Source organism: Pan paniscus, chromosome 23, assembly GCF_029289425.2.
Source record: "Pan paniscus chromosome 23, NHGRI_mPanPan1-v2.0_pri, whole genome shotgun sequence".
Classification (NCBI taxonomy): Eukaryota; Metazoa; Chordata; class Mammalia; order Primates; family Hominidae; genus Pan; species Pan paniscus.
In genome coordinates this window covers 38,733,387-38,756,273 of record NC_085927.1, presented here as the reverse complement: position 1 = coordinate 38,756,273, position 22,887 = coordinate 38,733,387, and the positions used below count along the sequence as shown (strand labels likewise).

Below are 22,887 nucleotides of genomic sequence, written 5' to 3'. Positions count from 1 at the left end.
TATTCACTACCAGGCCCTTTGCAGAAAACTTTTTGGATTCCTCTTTGTAGGGCCTCAAATTGGCCCCATCTCCACCTCTTCAACCATTAGCCTACACTGGGGTCATGTTGTATCAAGTATCAGATGAAGAACTGACCACCCAAGCTCTGACTAGGCTGTGTTTCTTCTCACATGACAAACTTTGCCATCCACTAATGCTTGAGCCATAGGCTTAATTAAGATGATATAAACGGTTAAAGCTTATCTATTCCCAATTACCAGAAGCCAGAAAAGAAATATACAATAATTTTTTCATTTATTTATTTTTCAAGATTAAGTCTCACTCTGTTGCCCAAGCTGGAGTGCAGTTGCGTGATCTCTGCTCACTGCAACCTCCACCTCACGGGTTTAAGTGATTCTCCTGCCTCGGCCTACCGAGTAGCTGGGATTACAGGCATGCGCCACCATGCCCGGCTAATTTTTGTATTTTCAGCAGAGACGGGGTTTCACTATGTTGGCCAAGCTGGTCTTGAACTCCTGACCTTGTCATCCACCCGCCTCAGCCTCCCAAAGTGCTGGGATTACAGGTGTGAGCCACTGTGCCCAGCAAGAACTTTATTTTTTAAACTTTAAACTATCCACAATTAAAGGGGAATCTTCTTTAACTTGATCTTTTCTTCTATATTTGAAAAGTATCTCATCTTTGTCAAAATTTCCTTGGCTTCTTCAAAGTCACCTGAAATAGACAGAGACACTGAAGTCAGGCTTCATTTCAAGCAAGAATAAAACCAACTCTGATGACTAGGGCAGCCATATATAAGTGGAGCCCTGGGGTCCGGAGGGCTTATCAATTCCTCAGTAAGACTGAGCAACTAAGAGGGAGAACATCTGGATTGTTAAGGAGACACAGGGATAAACCAAATGGGGCGGGAGTTGTGTAAGAGCATGTGTACAGGATTCACATAAATTAGAGAAGTTGATTCTCTTCAGGACAGTCCCAAGTAATAAATGGGTGGTGGAAGCTAGATGCAGGAGCTCATACCTGCTATCCCAGCATTTTGGGAGGCTGAGGTGGGAGGATGGCTTGAGCCCAGGAATTGAAGACCAGCCTGGGCAACAAAGCAAGACCCTGTCTCTACCAAAAATAAAAAATAAAAAATAAAATAAAAAATTAGCCAGGCATGGTGGCACATGCCTGTAGTCCTGGCCACTCGGGAGGCTGAGGTGGGAGGATCCCTTGAGCCCAGGAGTTTGAGGTTGCACTGAGCTATGACTGTGCCACTGTACTTCAACCTGGGCGACAGGGTGAGACCGTCTCTTTAAAAGAAAAAAAAGCGTGGGTGGTTGTGTTTTAAAAATTTCTCCCTAACATGTGGTGGTATACTGAGGATATGAAAGCACTGAATGCTTCCTCTATGCCAGGTGCTGAGGCATAGAGCTGCCTTCAGGGGGCTTACAGTTCAGGTGCTGAGGCACAGAGATACCCTCCAGGGGCTTATAGTTCCCAAGAAAGACACCTTTAGACTGGTGATTTTCCTTTTTTTTTTTTTTTTTTTTGTGAGATGGAGCCTCACTCCGTTGCCCAGGCTGGAGTACAGTGGCGTGATCTCAGCTCACTGCAACCTCCACCTCCCGGGTTCAACCAATACTCATGCCTCAGTCTCCAGAGTAGCTGGTACTACAGGGTGTGCGCCACCATGCCTGGCCAATTTTTGCATTTTTAGTAGAAGCAGGGTTTCACCATGTTGGCCATGGCTGCTCTCAAACTCCTGATCTCAAGTGATCTACCTGCCTTGGACTCCCAAAGTGCTGGGATTATAGGTGTGAGCCACCATGCCTGGCCAGACCAGTGATTTTCAAATGGGGATGATTTTGCCCCCATGGGGACATCTGGCAATGTCTGGAGATATTTTTGGTTGTCACAGCTGGGAGGTAGTACTGACATCTGGTGGATACAGGCCAGGGATGCTGCTAATCATCTTATAGTACTCAGGACAGCTCCCCCAAACGAAGAATTATCTGGCTTACAATATCCGTAGTGCCAAGGTTGAGAAACCCTGACTTAGATAAGTAAAACACAATGTGAAGAGTGCTAAAATGAAGATATGTTATAACCACTTGCATCATTCCAGATGACTCCAAAAATAAAATATTAAGCAAAAAAGTCACAGGATATGTATTGTTTATATAAAGAAAAATATGTGAGACTAAATAATATACTATTATGTACATATATGGTTAAAACTATCAAGAAAAGCAAGGGAATGAGTAACACAAAATTCAGGAGTGGTTACTGTGGGAGGGAGATGTAATGGCAAAATGTCAACCAGGGACTTGGAAGGCCTTGGTCGTGTTTCATTTCTCAATTTAATTTATTTAACATTTTTTTTTTTTGAGATGGAGTCTTGCTCTGTCACCCAGGCCGGAGTGGAGTGGCGCAATCTTGGCTCACTGCAAGCTCCGCCTCCCCGGTTCACGCCATTCTCCTGCCTCAGCTTCCTGAGTAGCTGGGACTACAGGCGCCCGCCACCTCGCCCGGCTAATTTTTTGTATTTTTAGTAGAGACGGGGTTTCACCGTGTTAGCCAGGATGGTCTCGATCTCCTGACCTCGTGATCCGCCCACCTCGGCCTCCCAAAGTGCTGGGATTACAGGCGTGAGCCACCGTGCCCGGCCTATTTAACATCTTTTTTGTATTCAAAAAATTTTAGGGCCAGGCGCGGTGGCTCACGCCTGTAATCCCAGCACTTTGGGAGGCCGAGGTGGGCGGATCATGAGGTCAGGAGTTCAAGACCAGCCTGGCCAACGTGGTGAAATCCCATCTATACTAAAAATACAAAAATTAGCTGGATGTGGTGGCAGGCTCCTGTAATCGCAGCTACTTGGGAGGCTGAGGCAGGAGAATCACTTGAAACCGAAAGGCTGAGGTTGCAGTGAGCTGAGATCATGCCACAGTACTCTAGCCTGGGCGAAAGAGCAAAACTCAGTCTCAAAAAAAAAAAAAAAAAAAAAATTAAGTTGGTAACACATGACATAAAATTCATCACGTTAGGCATTTCTAAGTGTACAGTTCAATGACATTAAGTACATTCACATTGTTGGGCAAGCATCACCACCATCCATCCACATAAATTTTTTTTTTTTTTGAGATAGAGTCTTGCTTTGTTGCCCAGGCTGGAATGCAGTGGCATGATCTCGGCTCACTGCAGCCTCCACCTCCCGGGTTCAAGTGATTCTTGTGCCTCAGACTCCCAAGTAGCTGGGATTACAGGCATGCATCATCACACCTGGCTAATTTTTGTATTTTCAGTAAAGACGGGGTTTCACCATGTTGGTCAGGCTGGTCTCAAATTCCTGCCCTGAGATGATCTGTCTGCCTCAGTCTCTCAAAGTGCTGGGATTACAGGTGGGAGCCACCGCACCTGGCCTTCCACAGAACTCTTTTCATGTTGCAAAACTGAAGCTCTCTACTTATGAAATAACTCTCTATTTTCCTCTTCCTGACTCTATCCCCCAACAACCACCATTCCACTTTCTCTATGAATCTGACTACCACAGGTACCTCATATAAGTAGAATTATATAGTATTTGTCCTTTTGTGACTGACATTTCACATAGTACAATGTACTCAAGGTTCATCCATGTTGGAGCCTGTGTCAGAATTTCTTTTCTTTTTTTTTTTGAGACGGAGTTTCGCTCTTGTTGCCCAGTCAGGAGTGCAGTGACACGATCTCGGCTCACTGCAAACTCCACCTTCCAGTTTCAAGCGATTCTCCTGCCTCAGCCTCCTGAGTAGCTGGGATTACAGGCATCTGCCACCACACCCAGCTAATTTTTCAGAGACGGGGTTTCACCATGTTGGCCAGGCTGGTCTAGAACTCTTGACCTTGTGATCTGCCAACCTCGGCCTCCCAAAGTGCTAGGATTACAGGCGTGAGCCACCGCGCCCGGCCCTGTGTCAGAATTTTTTTTTTTTGAGATGGAGTCTCGCTGTGTCACCCAGGCCGGAGTGCAGTGAGGTGATCTCCACTCACTGCAAGCTCCACCTCCCAGGTTCACGCCATTCTCCTGCCTCAGCCTCCTGAGTAGCTGGGACTACAGGTGCCCACCACCACGCCTGGCTGATTTTTTGTATATTTAGTAGAGACAGGGTTTCACCGTGTTAGCCAGGATGGTATCGATCTCCTGACCTCGTGATCCACCCGCCTCGGCCTCCCAAAGTGCTGGGATTACAGGCGTGAGCCACCGTGCCCGGCTGGTGTCAGAATTTCTATCCTTTTTTTTTTGAGTTGGAGTTTTTCTCTTGTCGCCCAGGCTGGAGTGCAATGGTGCGATCTCAGCTCACTGCAACATCTGTCTCCCAGGTTCAAGCGATTTTCCTGCCTCAGCCTCCTGAGTAGCTGGGATTACAGGCGCCCGCCACCATGCCACCCTAATTTTTTTGTATTTTTAGTAGAGATGGGGTTTTACCATGTTGGCCAGGCAGGTCTCGAACTCTGGACCTCAAATGATCCACCTGCCTCAGCCTCCCAAAGTGCTGGGATTACAGATGTGAGCCACGACGCCCGGTCTATTGTTGCTTTTATTATTTTGAAAACACTTTGTTAGATCAATTAAAAAAATAAAAGTTTTAATTTTGCATTTACTTATTCCTTTCTCCAATGGTCTTCCTTTCGTTATGTAGACCCAAGTTTCTGACCTATATAAATTTCCTCCACTGTAAATAATTTTTTTTTTTTGAGATGGTGTCTCATTCTGTCACCCAGGTTGGAGTGCATTGGCGTGATCTCGGCTCACTGCAACCTCCGACTTCCGGGATCAAGCCATTCTCCTGCCTCAGCCTTCGGAGTAGCTGGGATTACAGGCGAGCGCCATCATGCCCGGCTAGTTTTTGTATTTTTAGTAGAGATGGGGTTCCACCATGTTTGTCAGGCTGGTCTCGAACTCCTGACCTTGTGATCCGCCCACCTTGGCCTCTCAAAATGTGGGGATTACAGGCGTGAGCCACCACGCCTAGCCAATCAATTCTTTTAACATTTTTTTTACAAGGCAGGTCTCCTGTCAACAAATTTTTTTTTTTTTTGAGATGGAGTCTCGCTCTGTCGCACAGGCTGGAGTGCAGTGGCACGATCTCTGCTCACTGCAAGCTCCGCCTCCTGGGTTCACGCCATTCTCCTGCCTCAGCCTCCGGAGTAGCTGGGACTACAGACGGTCACCACCAGGCCCGGCTAATTTTTTGTATTTTTAGTAGAGACAGGGTTTCACTGTGTTAGCCAGGATGTTCTCGATCTCCTGACCTCGTGATCCGCCAGCCTCAGCCTCTCAAAGTGCTGGGGTTACAGGCATCAATCACCACGCCCGGCCCAATTTTTTTTTTTTTTTTTTTTGAGACAAAGTCTTGCTCTGTCACCAGGCTGGAGTGCAGTGGTGTGATCTTGGCTTACTGCAGCCTCCGCCTCCCAGGTTCAAACAATTCTCCTGCCTCAGCCTCCCGAGTAGCTGGGATTACAGGCGCGCCACTGCGCCTGGCTAATTTTGTATTTTTAGTAGAGATGGGGTTTCACCATGTTGGCCAGGATGGTCTTGATCTCTTGACCTCTTGATCCACCCACCTCGGCCTCCCAAAGTGTTGGGATTACAAGTGTGAGCCACCGCGCCCAGCCCAAATTCCCTCAATTTTTATTTGCCTGAGAATAGCTTCATTCCTCCTTCAGGTTTTTTTGTTTGTTTGTTTTGAGAGGGAGTCTCGCTTTGTTGCCCAGGCTGGAGTGCAGTGGCGTGATCTTGGCTCACTGCAACCTCAGCCTCCCTGGTTCAAGCAATTCTCCTGGCCTCAGCCTCTTGAGTAGCTGGGACTGTAGGCACATGCCACCACATTCAGTTAATTTTTGTATTTTTAGTAGAGCTGGAGTTTCACCATGTTGGCCAGGCTGGTCTCAAACCCCTAACCTCAAGTGATCTGCCCACCTCACCCTCCCAAAGTGTCGGGATAACAGGCGTGAGTCACTGTTCCCGGATCACTTTTTTGATATAGTTTGTTTCTCTAGAAAGGCAGAAATGTTGATTCTTTTTTTTTTTTTTTTGAGATGGAGTCTCACTCTGTCACTCAGGCTGGCGTGCAGTGGCACGATCTCAGCTCACTCCAACTTCCGCCTCCCTGGTTCAAGCGATTCTCCTGCCTCAGCCTCCCAAGTAGCTGGGACTACACGCGTTGTGCCACCACACCCAGTTAATTTTTGTATTTTTAGTAGAGACAGAGTTTCACCGTGTTAGCCAGGATGGTCTCAATCTCCTGACTTTGTGATCCGCCCGCCTTGGCCTCCCAAACTGTTGGGATTACAGGTATTAGCCACCGTGCCCGGCCAGAAATGTAGATTCTTAAAGGCATTTTTTTAAAGGCAGAAATGTAGACTCATAGGTATTTCATATCTCCTTATATAGCTATCATAGGAAGGTATATAATAGCTAGTTATTGAATGAATGGCTATGCCTCAGTGCTTGAAATTTCTTTCCATATTTAAGAAAGTCAAGAAAAGAAAGTACCTTGTTCAAAAGCACTGCTCAGATTGTCAGTAAATTCTTTCTGTTTAGCTGAAAAAGAAAACCATTCTGTTAATTTTTCCACTGAAATAGACTCATAATATGAAGACAATACTTAAACTTTGTAATCATGCTGGTTTGAACACAACAAAGGAGGAAGTTTGTATTCAAGGGTAAGGCTTCATAACCTTTGTCTCTGTGTGTACCATGATGGCAGCTGCTGTTTAGCACAACTCTGGTTGACCCTAATAACACTGTTTTTCCAACCATGAAAGGTCTAAGGAGCAATCACCAAGGCTTATAAAATGGCTATAGAATCAGTAAAAAAAAAAAAAAAAAAAAAAGACAAAGATATACTTTGATTATCTCCACGAAACAGTTTGGGTCTTTGACATTTCAGCAAGGAGAACATTAACATGCTGGGAACACCTATCAGTAAAGCATTACTGAGTGTTTCCGGCAACCACTTGCAAACTGTATAGCCTCTCAGGAAAATGAAAACATTTACATCATGTTGTGTCATAAGAGAGAAGATGCCAAACAAAATAAAGCAGCAGCTATCTCATATTTCTCTTGTTTCCTTGTTAGAAAATGAGGAATTTTCCAGTAATCTCATTTTCCAGATACAAATAGTGTCAGTCATTTATATGGTGTCGTCTTTCGAAGCACTGTCAAATACATTATATCCCTAAGGTAGGAAATGACAGGTATTGGGGGAATTGTCCCATGGGTGATGAGTGGAAGAGCTGGGAACAGAATCCAAGTCACTTGACTCCCAGTCCGGTGTTTGAAACTCATCTCTCAGGTAGCAGTGTGGTGTCCACAAAAGAACAACAGACTAGGAACCTGGAGGTTCTTAAGCCCTGACCCTAAAATTAACTAGCTCTATGCCCTTGAACATTCATTTTACCTGGGCCATAGCAGATACCTTACAGGAGAAAATTTAGGAATTAATCTAAATTAAGGTCAGTGAGCTGCTCAAAGTCAAATGTTTACTATAAGGCTAGAATAAGTGTTTTTTTTTTTTTTTTGAGACGGAGTTTCGCTCTTGTTGCCCAGGCTGTAGTGCAATGGTGCGATCTCGGCTCACTGCAACCTCCACCTCCTGGGTTCAAGCAATTCTCCTGCCTCAGCCTCTGAAGTTGCTGGGATTATAGGTGTGTGCCACCATGCCCGGCCAATTTTGTATGTTTAGTAGAGACAGGGTTTCGACATGTTGGTCAGGGTGGTCTTGAACTCCTGACCTCAGGTAATCTGCCCATCTCAGCCTCCCAAAGTAATGGGATTATAGGCATAAGACACCACACCTGGCCTAGAATACATGCTTTTACATGCTTTATCTCATTTAACTTGATCCCCACAACCACCAGTACTAATATTATCTCCATTTACAGATGAGGAAATTGAGGCTCAGAGGAATGAAGTCATTTGTTCAAGGTCACGCAAAGTCAGTAGCACGCTGCCCTCACTCCAGATCTTCATGCTGCCCTGCCGTCTAAAATTGGGCAGCTGAGCCCACTGACTGCAACTCCTGAGTTTCTCTTATCCCTACAACCCAGCCCTAATGCTGTCAACATATCTCCAGCTGACGGTCCCCTCACCACAAATTCTATATTACTGCTTTAAACGTCTTTTCTCATTACTGTTTGCTCATTTAGTAAATACCAAGTTCCTTTTAAACTATAAGTACTTTTCTGTGAGCTGAGGATGTGAGGGAAGCAAAAAGTAGACATGATTTCTCCTGCAGAACTTCCAGTCTAATGAGGGAGGCTGATATTGATCAATTAATGTCACATAGAACAGTAAAGTTATAACTGTGATTAGTCCTACAAAAGAAATAGCCATTACTAATAGATAGCTTAAAAAAGGCTTCTCTGAGGAAGTGATGATTGCCTTCAGATCTGAAGAAGGAGGGGTTAACTTAAATGGGGCGGAGGAGAGGAGGGTTTCAGGCAGAAGCAACAGGCCCTAGGGTAGGAGGGTGCCCAGTATAGATGAGGAACTGGAAGTGGTCATTGTGGCTGGAGTGGAGAAGGCAAAACAGAGAGAAGCAGAGGCCACGGCATCCGGGCCCTGTAAGGGATGCTAAAGAGTTTTAGAGCAGTGAGAAGCCACTTAAAAGTTTTTTGTTTTTTTTTTCTTTGAGACGTGTTTTTGCTCTGTTGCTGAAACTGGAGTGCAATGGTGCAAACACGGTTCACTGCAGTCTCCACCTCCTGGGCTCAAGTGATCCTTCTGCTTCAGCCTCTCGAGTAGCTGGGACTACAGGCATGCGCCACCACATCTGGTTAATTTTTAAATTTTTAATGGAGATGGGGGTCTTGCTATGTTGACTAGGCTAGTCTTGAACTCCTGGGCTCAAGTGATCCTTCCACTTCAGCCTCCCAAAGTGCTTGGATTATAGGCGTAAGCCATCACACCTGGTCAACTGAAATAAGGCCAAGAGTAGTGATTAGATTTGGGTTTTGGCCGGGCTTGGTGGCTCACACCTGTAATCCCAGCACTTTGGGAGGCTAAGATGGATGGATCACCTGAGGTCAGGAGTTTGAGACCAGCCTGGGCAACATAGTAAAACCCTGTCACTACTTAAAAAAAATAGAAAAATTGGCCAAGCATGGTGGCACGCACCTGTAGTCCCAGCTACTTGGGAGGCAGAGGCAGGAGAATAGCTGGAACCTGGGAGGCGGAGGTTGCAGTGAGCCGAGATCATGCCAGTGCACTCCAGCCTGGGCAACAGAGCAAGACTCTGTCTCAAAAAAAAAAAAAAAAAAAAACACTTGGGTTTCAAAAAGATTCCAGTGACAGTGAAGGGATTTGTTAGATGGGGCCTGAAGGTACAGACAGACCAGTGAAAAGCTACTGCAGTTGTCCAGGTGAGAGTGAATGGTAGCTTGGAAAAGGCTGGTGGCAGTGAAAGTAGAGATGGGTGGATGAATTTGAGGCAAATTTAAGTCAGCTCTTTCAGATGTAATAGATTGACTATGGGCATAAGGAAGAAGAAGGTTGTTAAGGCCTCCTCAGAATTTACACTTGTGCAAGTGGTGTCACTCTCTTAGGGAACACTGGAAGAGGAACAGATTATTATTATTTTTTATTCGGAGTCTCGCTCTGTCACCCAGGCTGGAGTGCAGTGGCACAATCTCGGCTCACTGCAACCTCTGCCTCCCGGGTTCAAGCGATTCTCCCGCCTCAGCCTCCCAAGTAGCTGGGACTACAGGCGCGTGCTAACACGCCCGGCTAATTTTTTATATTTTTAGTAGAGACAGGGTTTCATCATGTTACCCAGGATAGTCTTGATCTCCTGACCTCGTGATCTGCCTGCCTCAGCCTCCCAAAGTGCTGGGATTACAGGTGTGAGCCACTGCGCCCAGCCTAAGAGGAACAGATTTTTTTTGGGGGGAAAGGTGGGGAGGGGAGACACTTGGGAATTCCATTTTGGGTACAGTTAACATATATAAACTCCAAGAAGGCACAGTCTTTCTTGTTCCGTGCTGTATCCTCAGTGTCATGCACAGTGCTTGATATTTGTAGGTACATTACAAATATTTGTGAAAGTACGTAACTAAATATAGTCTAACGGAGAACCTTGGAATCTTTTCTATGTGGAATGGTTAATTTTATGTGTCAACTTGGCTAGGCTATGGTGCCCAGTTGTTTGATCAAACACTAATCTATGCCAGGCACATTGAGTCACACCTGTAATCCCAGCACTTTGGGAGACTGAGGCAGGTGGATTGCTTTGAACCTAGGAGTTTGAAGCCAGCCTGGGCAACATGGCGAAACCCCATCTGTATAAAAGACAGAAAAAATTAGCCAGGCATGGTGATACATGCCTGTAGTCCCAGCTATCCAAGAGGCTAAGGTGAGAGGATTGTTTGAGCCCATGGGTCAAGGCTGCAGTGAGCTGTGATTGCACCACTGCGCTCCAGCCTGGGTGACAGAGTGAGACCATGTCTCAAAAAAAAACAAAAACCAACTAGTTTAGATGATCCTGTGAAAGTATTCGTAGATGTGATTAACATTTATAATCAGTTGACTTTAAGTAACACATGTTACTCTACATAATGTGGGTGGGCCTCATCCAATCAAGTAGAGGCATTAAGTGCAAAAACAGGTTTTCTGGGAAGGAATTCTGTATCAAGACTGTAACATAGAAATCCTGCCTGGACTTTCAGCCTGCTTATCTACCCCTATAGATTTTATTTATTTTTTTTGTGACAGGGTCTCACTCTGTCACTCAGGCTGGAGTACAGTGGTGTGATCTCAGCTCACTGCAACCTCTGCCTCCCGGGCTCAGATGATTCTCCCACCTCATCCTCCCGAATAGCTGGGACCACAAGTGCGCACCTCCACGCTTGGCTGATTTTTTTTTTTTTTGAGACGGAGTCTCGCTCTGTCGCCCAGGCTGTAATGCAGTGGCACGATCTCGGCTCACTGCAAGCTCAGCCTCCCAAGCTCAAGCGATTCTCCTGCTTCAGCTTCCCGAGTAGTTGGGATTACAGGCATGCACCACCATGCCTGGCTAATTTTGTATTTTAGGTAGAGACGGGGTTTCTCCATGTTGGCCTGGCTGGTCTCGAACTCCCAACCTCAGGTGATCCACCCGCCTTGGCCTCCCAAAGTGCTGGGATTACAGGTGTGAGCCACCACACCTGGCCTACGCTTGGCTGATTTTTTTGTATTTTTTTTAGAGATGGGGTTTCGCCATGTTGCCCAGGCTGGTCTCGAACTCCTGGACTCAAGTGATCTGCCCTCCTCGGCCTCCCAAAATGCTGGGATTACAGGCATGAGCCACTGCGCCCAGCCCTACCCTATAGATTTTAGATGTGTCAGCTCCCACAATTACGTGAGCTAATTCCTTAAAATAAATAACCTTCTTTTTTCTTTTCTTTTTTTTTTTTTTTTTTGAGATGGAGTCTCGCTCTGTCGCCCAGGCTGGAGTGCAGTGGCCTGATCTCCACTCACTGCAATCTCTGCCTCTCGGGTTCACGCCATTCTCCTGCCTCAGCCTCCCGAGTACCTGGGACTACAGGCACCCGCCACCACGCCCGGCTAATTTTTGTATTTTCAGTAGAGACAGGGTTTCACCATGTTGGCCAGGCTGATCTTGAACTCCTGACCTCAGGTGATCCACTCGCCTTGGCCTCCCAAAGTGCTGGGATTATAGGCGTGAGCCACTGCACCCGGGCCATTATATACTCTACGTTCATTTTTCACTAATCCTTGGACAAGTGTTCATAACAGCAATGAAATACATTCAGTGCTATTTTATCTTTCACCTTTGACAATGGATTCAATCTCTTTCATGGCAGCTTCACTTTCAGCTTCTGCGAGTTTTTCATTGATTTCCATTATTTCCATGAGGAATTGCCTGTCCATTTCATAATCTGTCCTTTCAGGAATCTCTATTCCATGGAGCTTTAGCTATTGGGGTAGAAAGCAAGAAAAATAAGTTGAAGAAGCTATGGGCAGAGTAATGTAAATCCTACTCATCCGTTAGGAAATAATACCACTAATAGAGAAAACTGCAACTGTCCCGATAATGAAAGACTAAGGGGTATCAAAAGCTTGGACTGAAACAGAAATGCTGGAATGGGATTTCCACTCATGCTACCCAAAACTATGTGACCTTGGTGTGATCTTGGGGTAGTCATTCCTCCACTCAGAGGTTGAACTAGATGTTTGTAAAGATTCTATTCAATTATAAAATTTTCTAGATTGTAAGATACTTTTTTTTTTTTTGAGATGAAGTCTCACTCTGTCGCCCAGGCTGGAGTGCAGTGGTGTGATCTCAGCTCACTGCAACCTCTGCCTCCTGGGGAAGCAATTCTCTGCCTCAGCCTCCCGAGTAGCTGGGATTACAGGCACCCGCCACCATGCCCGGCTAATTTTTTTGTATTTTTGGTAGAGGCGGGGTTTCACCATCTTGACCAGGCTGGTCTTGAACTCCTGACCTCATGATCCACCCGCCTCGGCCTCCCAAAGTGCTGGGATTACAGGCGTGAGCCACCATGCCTGGCCTCTTAAGATACTCTGGAGAGGAAAAAAAAACAAAACAGAAAATGACTCTTAACTAAAAGCTACCATCATCAAATCCTTGAAATTCACAGAAAAAAGCTAGAAAATCACGATTTAAAAAATGCAGTTGAGGCAAGTAATATTCACAGAGAAAATTATACTTGTGCTCTGAGGCTAAATACTATTGGGTCCCTGGAATTTTTTTTTTTTTTTTTTTGAGAGGGTGCAGTAGTACAATCACAGCTCACTGCAGCCTTGACCTCTCAGGCTCAAGTGATCCTCCTGCTTCAGCTTCCAGAGTAGCTGGGACTACAGGTGTATGCCATCATGCCCAGCTAATTTTTGTATTTTTTGTAGAAATGGGGTGTCATCATGTTGCCCAGGATGGTCTTGAACTCCTGGGCTGAAGTGATCTGACCACCTCAGCCTCTGAAAGTGCTGGGATTACAGGTGTGAGCCACCATGCCTGACCTCAAGCACTCTTCTGCTGAATAAAGGGGACGCGGCTGTCCTACGCCATAATGGGCATCAGGACGTGATACACAGAAGTGTTGGGAAATCACCTTACAAGGTACAGTCCTCTGCTCAGGGGGGCCAGGAGGGTCTTATAGGCATCATTCACCAGGGTCGAATGCTTCTCTGAGAAGTCCTTTTCAGTCTGTTAGTGGAGATGAAGATAGTACTATTACCATCCAAATCACAAAGTTTTTTTGTTTTTGTTTTTTTTTTGACGTTGAGTCATCCAGGCTGGAGTGTGCAGTGGCGCGAACTCAGCTCACTGCAACCTCCACCTCCCACGTTCAAGTGATCCTCCTGCCTTAGCCTCCCAAGAAGCTGGGACTACAAGCATGTGTCACTGCACTGGGCTAATTTTTATATTTTTAGTAGAGACAGGGTTTCACCCTGTTGGCCAGGCTGGTCTCGAACTCCCGACTTCAAGTGATCTGCCTGCCTCGGCCTCCCAAAGTGTTGGGATTACAGGCGTGAGTCACTGTGCCAGGCCCACAAAGTTTTATAATATTCTAATGGGCAGGCACCTAAGGAAGTGGTTAAGTAGAGCTGGTGTGGGATGAGGTGTCTTTATATTCGGCTGATAGGTTTTAAGTTATCTGGGAAGTCAGACAAAAGCTGTGAGTGAATGGGAGCTCTGGGTCTGACAGGCTGGGGTCAGACTGCCATGGGGCAGACACAGCTGATTTTCCAGCTAGGTCCCTGATAATCACATAACCACAAGGCTACTGCCACCCAGTGTGCACACATATTTGGGGATTATTGGGGTTGGCCAATAAGCTACCTGAGACCTCTGGCTGAAGAAATCTGGGTGGACAAGACGCTGCAGTTGCTGGTACCTGTGCTGGAGCTTCGCTGTATCAACTCTGAAGGAACGGTTGCTGGAAGGAAATTGGGAGATTAAATTTATACAACAAATATTTAAAGGTTTGTCTACCATGAGCCTGGTTCTTGCTCTTATGGGGAAGATGCAATAACATATAAACAGATAATTTCAAAAAGTGGTAAGTCCTATGAAGGGACACAGAACAGAGTCAGAGAGTGTAGCAGATGTAGTGGACAAAGAGATGACACTGAGCTGAAACCTGAATGATGATGAGTAATCAAAGATCAGAGGAAAGAGACGTCCAGGTAGAATTGCAAGAGCAAGGACCTCGAGGTGGGAGCAAGATGGGGATGCCTGAGGAACTTAAAGATCAGCGTTACTGTAGCCCCTCATACATGTTCAGTGACTGGTGGGGAAGATCCCATAGTTAAGGAAAAGGGACATTCCTAAATTACACAGACAAAGATTCTTTGCCTGGCCAAACTTTAGTCAGATTTCTGAACCTTCTCCTAGGCCCAGATGTATGCTTTCTTGTAAAATACAGTTTTGGCAAATAGTCTTGCCAAGTCAGTTTAGCTAGAATCCTCGATCCTCATATTTTTGATCATCCTAGATCTCTGATCAGATTCTTCATCCTCTACTATCCCCCAGGTGGTGTCTGAGCAGCCTGGCCTGTCTTCAGCAAGAATCCCGTTAGGTCGGTTTAGCCAGAATCCCGTTTACTCTGCTCCTTGGCTACAAATTTCCTTCTGCCCATGCCCTTTTTGGAGTTGAGACCAATCTCTCTCCCCAACTGCAAGACCCTATTGCAGTGGCCCCTCTACAAGATGGTCTTGAAGAAAGTCTTTCTGGTGCTTGAACAAGTGTGACTGAATCATGTTTTCTTTAATACCACACTATCTTTTCCACGGCCCAGGTCCCTTCATCCCTGTCTCTCCCGGTTTATTTTAATTCAGCCCCTTTCACATTCTACTCCCAGAGTCTGTCCTATTTCCTTACCAGTTCAGCTCTATCCACACTGCCCCGTCTCTCCAAAATCCTCAGTCTCGGGGGAAAAACCATTTATTGGACCCTCTCCCTCCAATTCTCACTTTTCCCTCAGGCCTCGCCCACAATATTAAGCTTTTCATGCTTTACTCCCTAATCTCGGATCACACTTCTGCAGTCCTTTCTTAAATACATCAACCCAACTTTAAACCTTTCTGACCCTATTCATTCAAGTCTTCCAGTCTCCCAGGCCCTGCCCCTCAAGTACCCTTTCCTCAAGTTCCGCCCCTCGACTTCTCCTTCCCTTTCCCGTAGGTACCGCCCCTCAAATCTCCCTCCCCTCTAGCCTCGGCCCCCCTATTTCCTCTAACTTCAGCGCCCGCCCCTCCAGTCCCGTTCGTCTCCCTTCTCCACACCTCAACGTTGCTTCCCTCAGTCCCCGCCTCTCAATTTCCTCCTGAGAAATCAAGACACTTCTCTCACGCCTGCTCTCTAGACCTCCGCCCCCCCATCAGTCCCGCCTTCTCTTCCGCCAGCCAGATCCGTTCTCCCCTCTCGCAGGCCAGACCTCGACGTGTCTCTCGCCCGGGCCCGTTTCCCGAAACCGTCGCTCGTACCAGTCCATAAGGCTGAAGTAGTCTCGAGTGGGGTCAGGTGCCTGCAGCGCTCGGCACTGTGGGCAGAAGAACCTGTCGTCCCGCCCGGGGCCCCATGGGCCGCCGCAGTTCCAACAGCGGGGATAATTGCTTCCCGCCTGCGACGCAGCATCGCAGCTTAGCGGTCTCCTTCTGGGAACCCCTGTCGGCCAAAACCCCCACACCCGGAGCAAAGCCCCGGCTCTCCCCCGCCACATCTGGCCGGCGGCCTATCTAGCCGTGGTCACTCGTGGGGAAAAGCAGAGAGCGTCCAACCAGACTAATGTTGCTGATTGGCTGGGGAGTCGAGGGGGCGGGATCACCCGAGGGGAACCCGGGTTGTAAGTTCCGCTCTGCCTTCTAAACTACAACTCCCAGGAGGCATTGAGGCGGCGCCTGACGGCCACATCTGCTGCTCCTCATTGGTCCGGCGGCAGGGGAGGGGGTTTTGATTGGCTGAGGGTGGAGTTTGTATCTGCAGGTTTAGCGCCACTCTGCTGGCTGAGGCTGCGGAGAGTGTGCGGCTCCAGGTGGGCTCACGCGGTGAGTCATATGGGGAACTTCTGTTGGGTGTTTGGTGGTTCGAATCCCATCTTAAGCGTTTTGTGCGAACGGAGTCTCCTGAGCTTCGCTTTGTCTGTATTTTTGAGCTGAAGGGGGAGTGTGTGGGCGACTCTCTTCCTTTTCAGTAGATCATCCTCGAGGTGAAGTTCACTTCCCGTATTACTTGCAAGCTGAAACAGGCCTGAACATACAGGATAAGAAGGAACAGCGTTGTATTCTTCAATATCAGAGCGAAGTTACTTAGTAAAAGTTCTATAGATGTTAGTAATCGTTGCCATTCTTTAGGTTCAATCTCTAAAATACTTATAGAGAAGCCAGTCTTAGCTACTGGGCGCTGCAGGGACTGGAAACGCACTGAGCTGTGTAGGAGGATGTTCTGCGTGTCCCTAAATAAGTCCCTAAGTAAATGTATGGGATGGGGTGGCCAGAAGTGGGTAGGAGGGCATCAGTCCTCCTTCGGACTTAGGTTTTCTGCTTGAAAAAAATATTGTGTTTCACTTGAAAGACCTCTGGAATTTTTTAAAAAATTATTTATTTTTGATATAAAGTATACATATATGATTACCATCTGTACCTTTTTTTTTTTTTTTTTTTTTTTTGAGACGGAGTCTCTCTCTGTTGCCAGGCTGGAGTGCAGTGGCGCGATCTGGGCTCACTGCAACTTCTGCCTCCTGGGTTCAAGCGATTCTCCTGCCTCAGCCTCCTAAGTATCTGGGATTATAGGTACCCGCCACCATGCCCGGCTAGTATTTTTAGTAGAGACGAGGTTTCACCATGTTGGCCAGGCTGATCCTGAACTCCTGACCTCAGGTGATCCACCTGCCTTGGCCTCCCAAAGTGCTGGGATTACAGGTGTGAGCCACCGTGCCCGGCCTATTTTCAATTTTTTGAGGAATCACAATACTCTTCTCTATAGTGGCTATACTAATTTGCATTCCCACCAGTGGTGTATGTGAACAGTGCAAGGTCAGACATAACCAGGTCCATGCACATTTGTGTCTTTCCACAAGATCAGACTTATTATGTTTTATTTTAATTGTAAAAGCCACGAGCTATATGGAGTTCCCAAGGAAGCAATTTTCCGTAGTACTCCCTGTTTACTTGGTGGTCAGAGCCATGGGCACACAGGCTCAAGCCATTCCACAAGTCAGTCAGTATTGTAAACCATACACAATAGTATATTTATTTAATATGTAAATGTTATAGATTAAAAATCTTACATTAAAGTAACATTTAACATTCGGAGAAAAGGGGATAGGGAAAGTGGTTATCAAACCAGTCCAAGGAGAGCAATGTGGACAAAGAGAGTGTTTTGGCTTTATCTGGGGTGTCAGTATCTTGTAAGGATGAGTTTTTGATGCGGGCAGAGCCTTTGATGGCGGATACTGGGTGTTAATCATGAGTGACAGCAAGATGGTGTCTGTTAGGACAGCCATTTTGACCTAATAAAGTCCTGCTCTTATGACCAAAGAATTTTCTGGTGAGGACTAATAACAAAAGCGTGTACATATTTATATCCTTATCTGGTTTAGTACAGTCTTTTTTTTGAGACAGAGTCTCGCTTTGTCACCAGGCTGGAGTGCAGTGGTGCGATCTCGGCTCACTGCAACCTGCGACTCCCTGGTTCAAGCGATTCGCCTGCCTCAGCCTCCCGAGTAGCTGGGACTACAGGCACGCGCCACCATGCCTAGCTAAGTTTTGTATTTTTAGTAGAGTTGGGGTTTCACCATGTTGACCAGGATGGTCTCCATCTCCTGACCTTGTGATCCGCCCGCCTTGGCCTCCCAAAGTGCTGAGATTACAGGCGTGAGCCACTGTGCATGGCCAGTACAGTCTTTATTAATTAGACAAACATCTGGTCCCTGTTGGCATAATGCCTTTTAAAATATAAGATAGAGCCTTTTTCTAAGATAAAATTACTTATGTCAAGAGCACTCTATACAGTTCCCCTTTCTCCACATTCTTTCCAGCATCTGTTTTGCCTGTCTTTTATACAAACCATTTTAACTTGGGTGAGATGGTATCTCATTGTGGGTTTTTTTGTTTGTTTGTTTGTTTGAGACAGAGTCTTACTCTGTCTCCCAGGCTGGAATGCAGTGGCGCGATTTTGGCTCACTGCCTCCTCTGCCTCCCGGGTTCAAGAGATTCTCCTGCCTCAGCCTCCCAAGTAGCTGGGATTATAGACGCCTGCCACCATGCCCAGCTAATTTTCATATTTTTAGTGGAGACAGGGTTTCACCATGTTGGCCAGGCTGGTCTCAAACTCCTGACCCCAAGTGATCTGCCCGCCTCCACCTCCCAAAGTGCTGGGATTACAGGCATGAGCCACTGCGCCCGGGCCTCACTGTAGTTTTGATTTATATTTCTCCAGTGATCAGTGATATTGAGCATTTTTTTAATATACCTGTTGGCCATTTGTATGTCTTCTTTCGAGAAATGTCTTTTCGGATCTTTTGCCCATTTCTTTTTTTTGAGACAGAATCTCACTCTGTCACCTAGCCTCGAGTGCAGTGGTGCGATCTCGGCTCACTGCAACCTCCATCTCCGTCTCCTGAGTTCAAGTGATTCTCGTATCTCAGCCTACCAAGTAGCTGGGATTACAGGCACGGGCCACCATGCCCAGCTAATTTTTTGTATTTTTAGTAGAGATGTGGTTTTGCCATGTTGACCAGGCTGGTCTTGAACTCCTGACCTCAGATGATCCACCCACCTTGGCCTCCGAAAGTGCTGGGATTACAGATGTGAGGCACCGTGCCTGGCTTGCCCATTTCTTAAATTGGATTATTTGTCTTTCTGCAGTTGAGTTTCATCTCCTTATATATTCTGGTTATTCATCCCTTGTCAGATGGCTAGTTTGGAAATGTTTTTTCCCATTCTGTGGGTTGTCTCTTCACTTTGTTGATTGTTTCCTTGGCTGTGCAGAAGCTTTTTAGCTTGATGAAATCCCAGTTGTCTGTTTTTGCTTTAGTTGCCTGTGCTTTTGAGGTCTTACGTAAAAACCCTGTGCCCAAAAAACCTGTGCCCAAGATGAGTGTCCTGGAGCACTTCCCCAGTGTTTTCTTCTAGTAGTTTTATAGGTTTTGGGACTGGATTTCTGTCTACAGTCCTGGAGTTTTGCTGCCCTCACTTTGGTTTTTCACTCACTTCTCTGCATGGCTTTCCAATAGCAATAGCTCCCAGATAGCAAGCATGGGTGGGTGGGGGGAGTATTACATGCGTCACTTCACTTAATCCTCATGGTCTGTCTACTTATTTTCAGATGAGAAAACAGGTTTAGAGAAGTTGTGATCTACCTAAAGTCATGCACAGTTTCACTCAAGTGTCTGACTCCAGATCCGCTTGCCTCTAATCTCTCATAGTAACTTGTTGACACATTTTCTCCAGTTGTCCTGTCTTGCTTAAAAAGCTGTGGGGAAGACTCAGCCTGGCTCATGTAGTATTAGACCAGCAGTCCCTGGTGTGGCATACTCAGTTTTGGCATTGCCTTCCTGGTATGTTTTAAAGAAAACTCATCAGAACCTTTGTATCTTTTTTATTTTCCTTGAGACAGGGTCTCGCTCTGTCACCCAGGCTGGAGTGCAGGCTGGATCACGGCTCACTGCAGCCTCAACCTACTGGACTCAAGTGATCCTCCCACCTCAGCCTCCCAAGTAGCTGGGACTACAGGTGCACACCACCATGCCCTGCTAATTTTTTGTATTTTCTGTAGATACTGGATTTCACCATGGTGCCCAGGCTGGTCTCGAATTCCTGGGCTCAAGCAATCTACCTGCGTTGGCCTCCCAGAGTGCTGGGATTACAGACATGAACCACCACACCTGGCAGAACCTTTGTATCTTGAAAGCTGTGTAAATACAATCAGTGTGGGTATCTTAGTCCCTCCTTATCAGCGGTAGTAGTTTCACTTACCAATGGTCAGCTGCGATCTGAAACTATTAAGTGGAAAATTCGTAAGAAATAGTCAATTCATGGCTGGGCATGGTGGCTCAGGCCTGTAATCCTAGCAGTTTGGGAGGCTGAGGTGGACCTGAGGATCACCTGAGGTCAGGAGTTTGAGACCAGGCTGGCCAATACGGTGAAAACCCTGTCTCTACTAAAAAAAATATACAAATTAGCCGGGCATGGTGGTGTGCGCCTGTAATCCCAACTACTTGGAAGGCTGAGGCAGGAGAATTGCTTGAACCCAGGAGGTGGAGGTTGCAATGAGCCGAAATTGTGCCACTGCACTCCAGCCTGGGTGACTGAGACTCCGTTTCAAAAAAAAAAAAATAAATAAATAATCAATTCATAAGTCTTAAATTACGTGGTTTTGCAGTGCTTGTGTTCATGTCACCCTTATATTTAATAGTGGCCCCAAAGCAAAAGATGCTGGCAATTTGGATATTGCACAGAGAAGCTGTAAAGTGTTTCCTTTTACTGAAAAGGTGAAAGATCTCAATTTAATATGGAAATAAAAAAATTTGTATGCTGAGGCTGCTAACGTCTATGGTAAGAACTAATCTTCTATTTGTGAAATTGTGAAGAAGGAAAAAGAAAGTTGTGCATAATTTATATAGGGTTCTGTACTATGTGAGGTTTCAGGCATCCACTGGGGGGTCTTGGATCTTATCCCCCTCTGATGGTGGGGACTACTATAGTGTTGTTTCCTATGTTCTCCTAGAGTAGTAGCCTGAGTTTGGGGAGGAAGAGAATGCCCTCCTCTCCCTCCATTTTTTTTGTTAATCCGATTAGGTCAGCAGTGGATGTTACTTTGATTTTACTGGTGGTTCTGTTATCAGAGTCTTGGTTTGTTTTCTGTTCTTTGGAGATAGGGTCTCACTCTGCCACCCAGGCTGGTATGTAAGTGGTATGATCGTAGCTCACTGCAGCCTTCAACTCCTGGGCTCAAGTGATCCTCCCACCTCACTTTCCTGAGTAGCTGAGCCCACAGCTGCATGCCATCATGTCTAATTTTCTTATTTTTTGTACGGGGCGGGGGGGGGGGGGTCCCACTATGTTGGCCAGGCTGGTATTGAACTCGTGGCCTCAAGTGGTCCTCTTGCCTTGGCCTCCCAAAGTGCTGGGATTACAGGTATGAGCCACTGCACCCAGCCTGTTATGACAGTCTAACTGTCTATCAGGTTAATTCTAAGACAAGGGTGGAAGCCTCTGTTACGGTCTCCAGTTTATAAAAGAATGGTTCCTGCAAGATTACATCAAGGCTGGAAGGCCATTTAGGATGCTGAAAAGATAAGCCCTATAGTTATTTAGCATCACAAAGGGATAGGTGGAGTTGTTAAGAGCTGTCTTCCTTTGTGTTCTGCCTCATTAAGTCACTGGGTCCTTAGGTGTCAGGGAATATAGATTGAACGAACAGGTGTGTTTCCCTTTAGGCGCAAGCCTGGGGGAAAAGGGGTACCAGTGACATTTTATGTAAATGGACCCTTTGGAGTAATGCAGCAGGTTATTGTACAATTTCTTTTTGACTTTTATATCAAGCCACCTGATTCTTTGTCTTCTTTTTCTTTCCAAAGTACACAGATGCTCCTCAACTTTCAATGGCATTACGTCTAAATAAAACCATTCTAAGTTGAAAATATTGTTAAATTGAAATTACATTTAATACACCTAAGATACCAAACATCATAGTTTAGCCTAGCCTCCTTTAAACATGCTCAGAACACTTATGTCAGGGTACAGTTGGGCAAAATTATCTAACACAAAGATTATTGTTATTATTTTTTGTAGAGGTGGGGTCTCAAACACCTGCCCTCAAGCAATCCTCCTACCTCCACCACCCGAAATATTGGGTTTACAGTTGTGAGTCACTGCACCTGGCCTATTTTATTTTATTTTAAAATTTTAATTAATTAATTAATTAATTTTTTTGAGACAGGGTTTCACTCCTGTCACCCAGGCTGGAGTGCAGTGGCGCGATCTCAGCTCAGTGCAACCTCTGCCTCCTGGGCTCAAGCAATTCTCCTGCTTCAGCCTCCTGAGTAACTGGAACTACAGGCGCCTGCCACCACATCCGGCTAATTTTTGTATTTTTAGTGGACACGGGGTTTGACTGTGTTGGCCAGGCTGGTCTTGAACTCCTGATCTCAGGTGATCTACCTGCCTTGACCCCCCAGAGTTCTGGGATTATAGGTGTGAGCCACTGCACCAGGCCACCTGGCCTATTTTATAATAAGGTGTTAAATATCTCATGTAATTACTTGAATACTGTACTGAAGGTGAAAACCAGAATGGTTATGTGAGGACTTGGAGAAGTAAGTTTCTACTGATTGCTTTCACAGAAAGTCTAAACATTGTTAAATAGAAGCATTGTTAAATTGAGGACTGTATATATGAGTTTTTTTTTTTTGAAACGGAGTCTTGCACTGTTGCCCAGGCTGGAGTGCAGTGGTGCAATCTTGGTTCACTGCAACCTCTGCCTCCCGGGCTCAAGCGATTCTCCTGCCTCAGCCTCCCGAGTAGCTGGGATTACAGGTGCCCGCCACCACGCCTGGCTAATTTTTTGTATTTTTAGTAGAGACGGAGTTTCACTATGTTGGCCAGGCTGGTCTTGAACTCCTGACCTCATGATCTGCCCGTCTTGGCCTCCCAAAGTGCGGGACTACAGGCGTGAGCCCCCGCGCCTGGCCCCCTGTATATATGAAATTTAAATGTAGTGTTGATTGTATCAGTACATTTTTGGTTTCAGTCTTAATTTAAAAGAATTGGACAAATGTAAGCTTTTATGAGCCCCCCAGCTCAATTTTATTGCTTTTTACTTATTTGTAACCTTCAGATAATTTGTTTTTCCCTGTAGTTTATGGCTGTCAGACAAAAAACTGATCTGGTGACA

The 22,887-nt window shown here is 46.1% G+C and overlaps 2 protein-coding genes across 16 annotated transcripts in view; one reads left to right on the top strand and one right to left on the bottom strand.

The window, feature by feature from the left end:
- Nucleotides 1-278: 278 nt before the first annotated feature.
- HSCB (HscB mitochondrial iron-sulfur cluster cochaperone) lies at nucleotides 279-15,817 on the bottom strand. 6 transcript variants are annotated; one of them, XM_034948507.3, is made up of 6 exons: nucleotides 15,428-15,770; nucleotides 13,831-13,927; nucleotides 13,105-13,194; nucleotides 11,798-11,942; nucleotides 6,522-6,569; nucleotides 279-715 (listed from the first exon to the last, which is right to left on the bottom strand). In XM_034948507.3, exons 1-6 carry the CDS (start codon nucleotides 15,625-15,627, stop codon nucleotides 624-626), a joined length of 672 nt encoding a protein of 223 aa, XP_034804398.1. In that variant the 5' UTR covers nucleotides 15,628-15,770; the 3' UTR covers nucleotides 279-623. The 6 variants fall into 6 exon arrangements, with proteins under 6 accessions (XP_034804398.1, XP_003820223.1, XP_063459452.1 ...); XM_003820175.7 differs by having other exon boundaries at nucleotides 15,477-15,723; XM_063603382.1 differs by lacking the exon at nucleotides 15,428-15,770 and adding an exon at nucleotides 14,872-15,152.
- A 131-nt stretch (nucleotides 15,818-15,948) lies between these two features.
- CHEK2 (checkpoint kinase 2) overlaps nucleotides 15,949-22,887 on the top strand; it is a 54,150-nt gene continuing 47,211 nt past the window's right edge. For 3 of the 10 annotated variants that reach the window (XM_055105905.2, XM_055105903.2, XM_055105902.2), the window contains exons 1-2: nucleotides 15,982-16,037; nucleotides 19,768-20,546. In XM_055105905.2, the coding sequence (XP_054961880.1) occupies nucleotides 20,523-20,546 (24 nt within the window). In that variant the 5' untranslated portion in view covers nucleotides 15,982-16,037; nucleotides 19,768-20,522. Of the gene's footprint in view, nucleotides 16,038-19,767; nucleotides 20,547-22,887 lie in introns of all 10 variants that reach the window. The other 7 variants (XM_034948505.3, XM_055105904.2, XM_063603380.1 and 4 more) reach the window with 6 other exon arrangements.

Bases quoted from the DNA above. Each gene is read 5' to 3' on its own strand.
- HSCB (XM_003820175.7), bottom strand. From the start codon at position 15,712: ATGTGGCGGGGGAGAGCCGGGGCTTTGCTCCGGGTGTGGGGGTTTTGG. The intron at 13,195-13,830 runs GTAGCTTATTGG...CTCCACTAACAG, and splicing joins TCTTCAGCCAGAGGTCTCAG to ACTGAAAAGGACTTCTCAGA. The intron at 6,570-11,797 runs GTGAAAGATAAA...TTTCTTTTTCAG, and splicing joins GATTGAATCCATTGTCAAAG to CTAAACAGAAAGAATTTACT.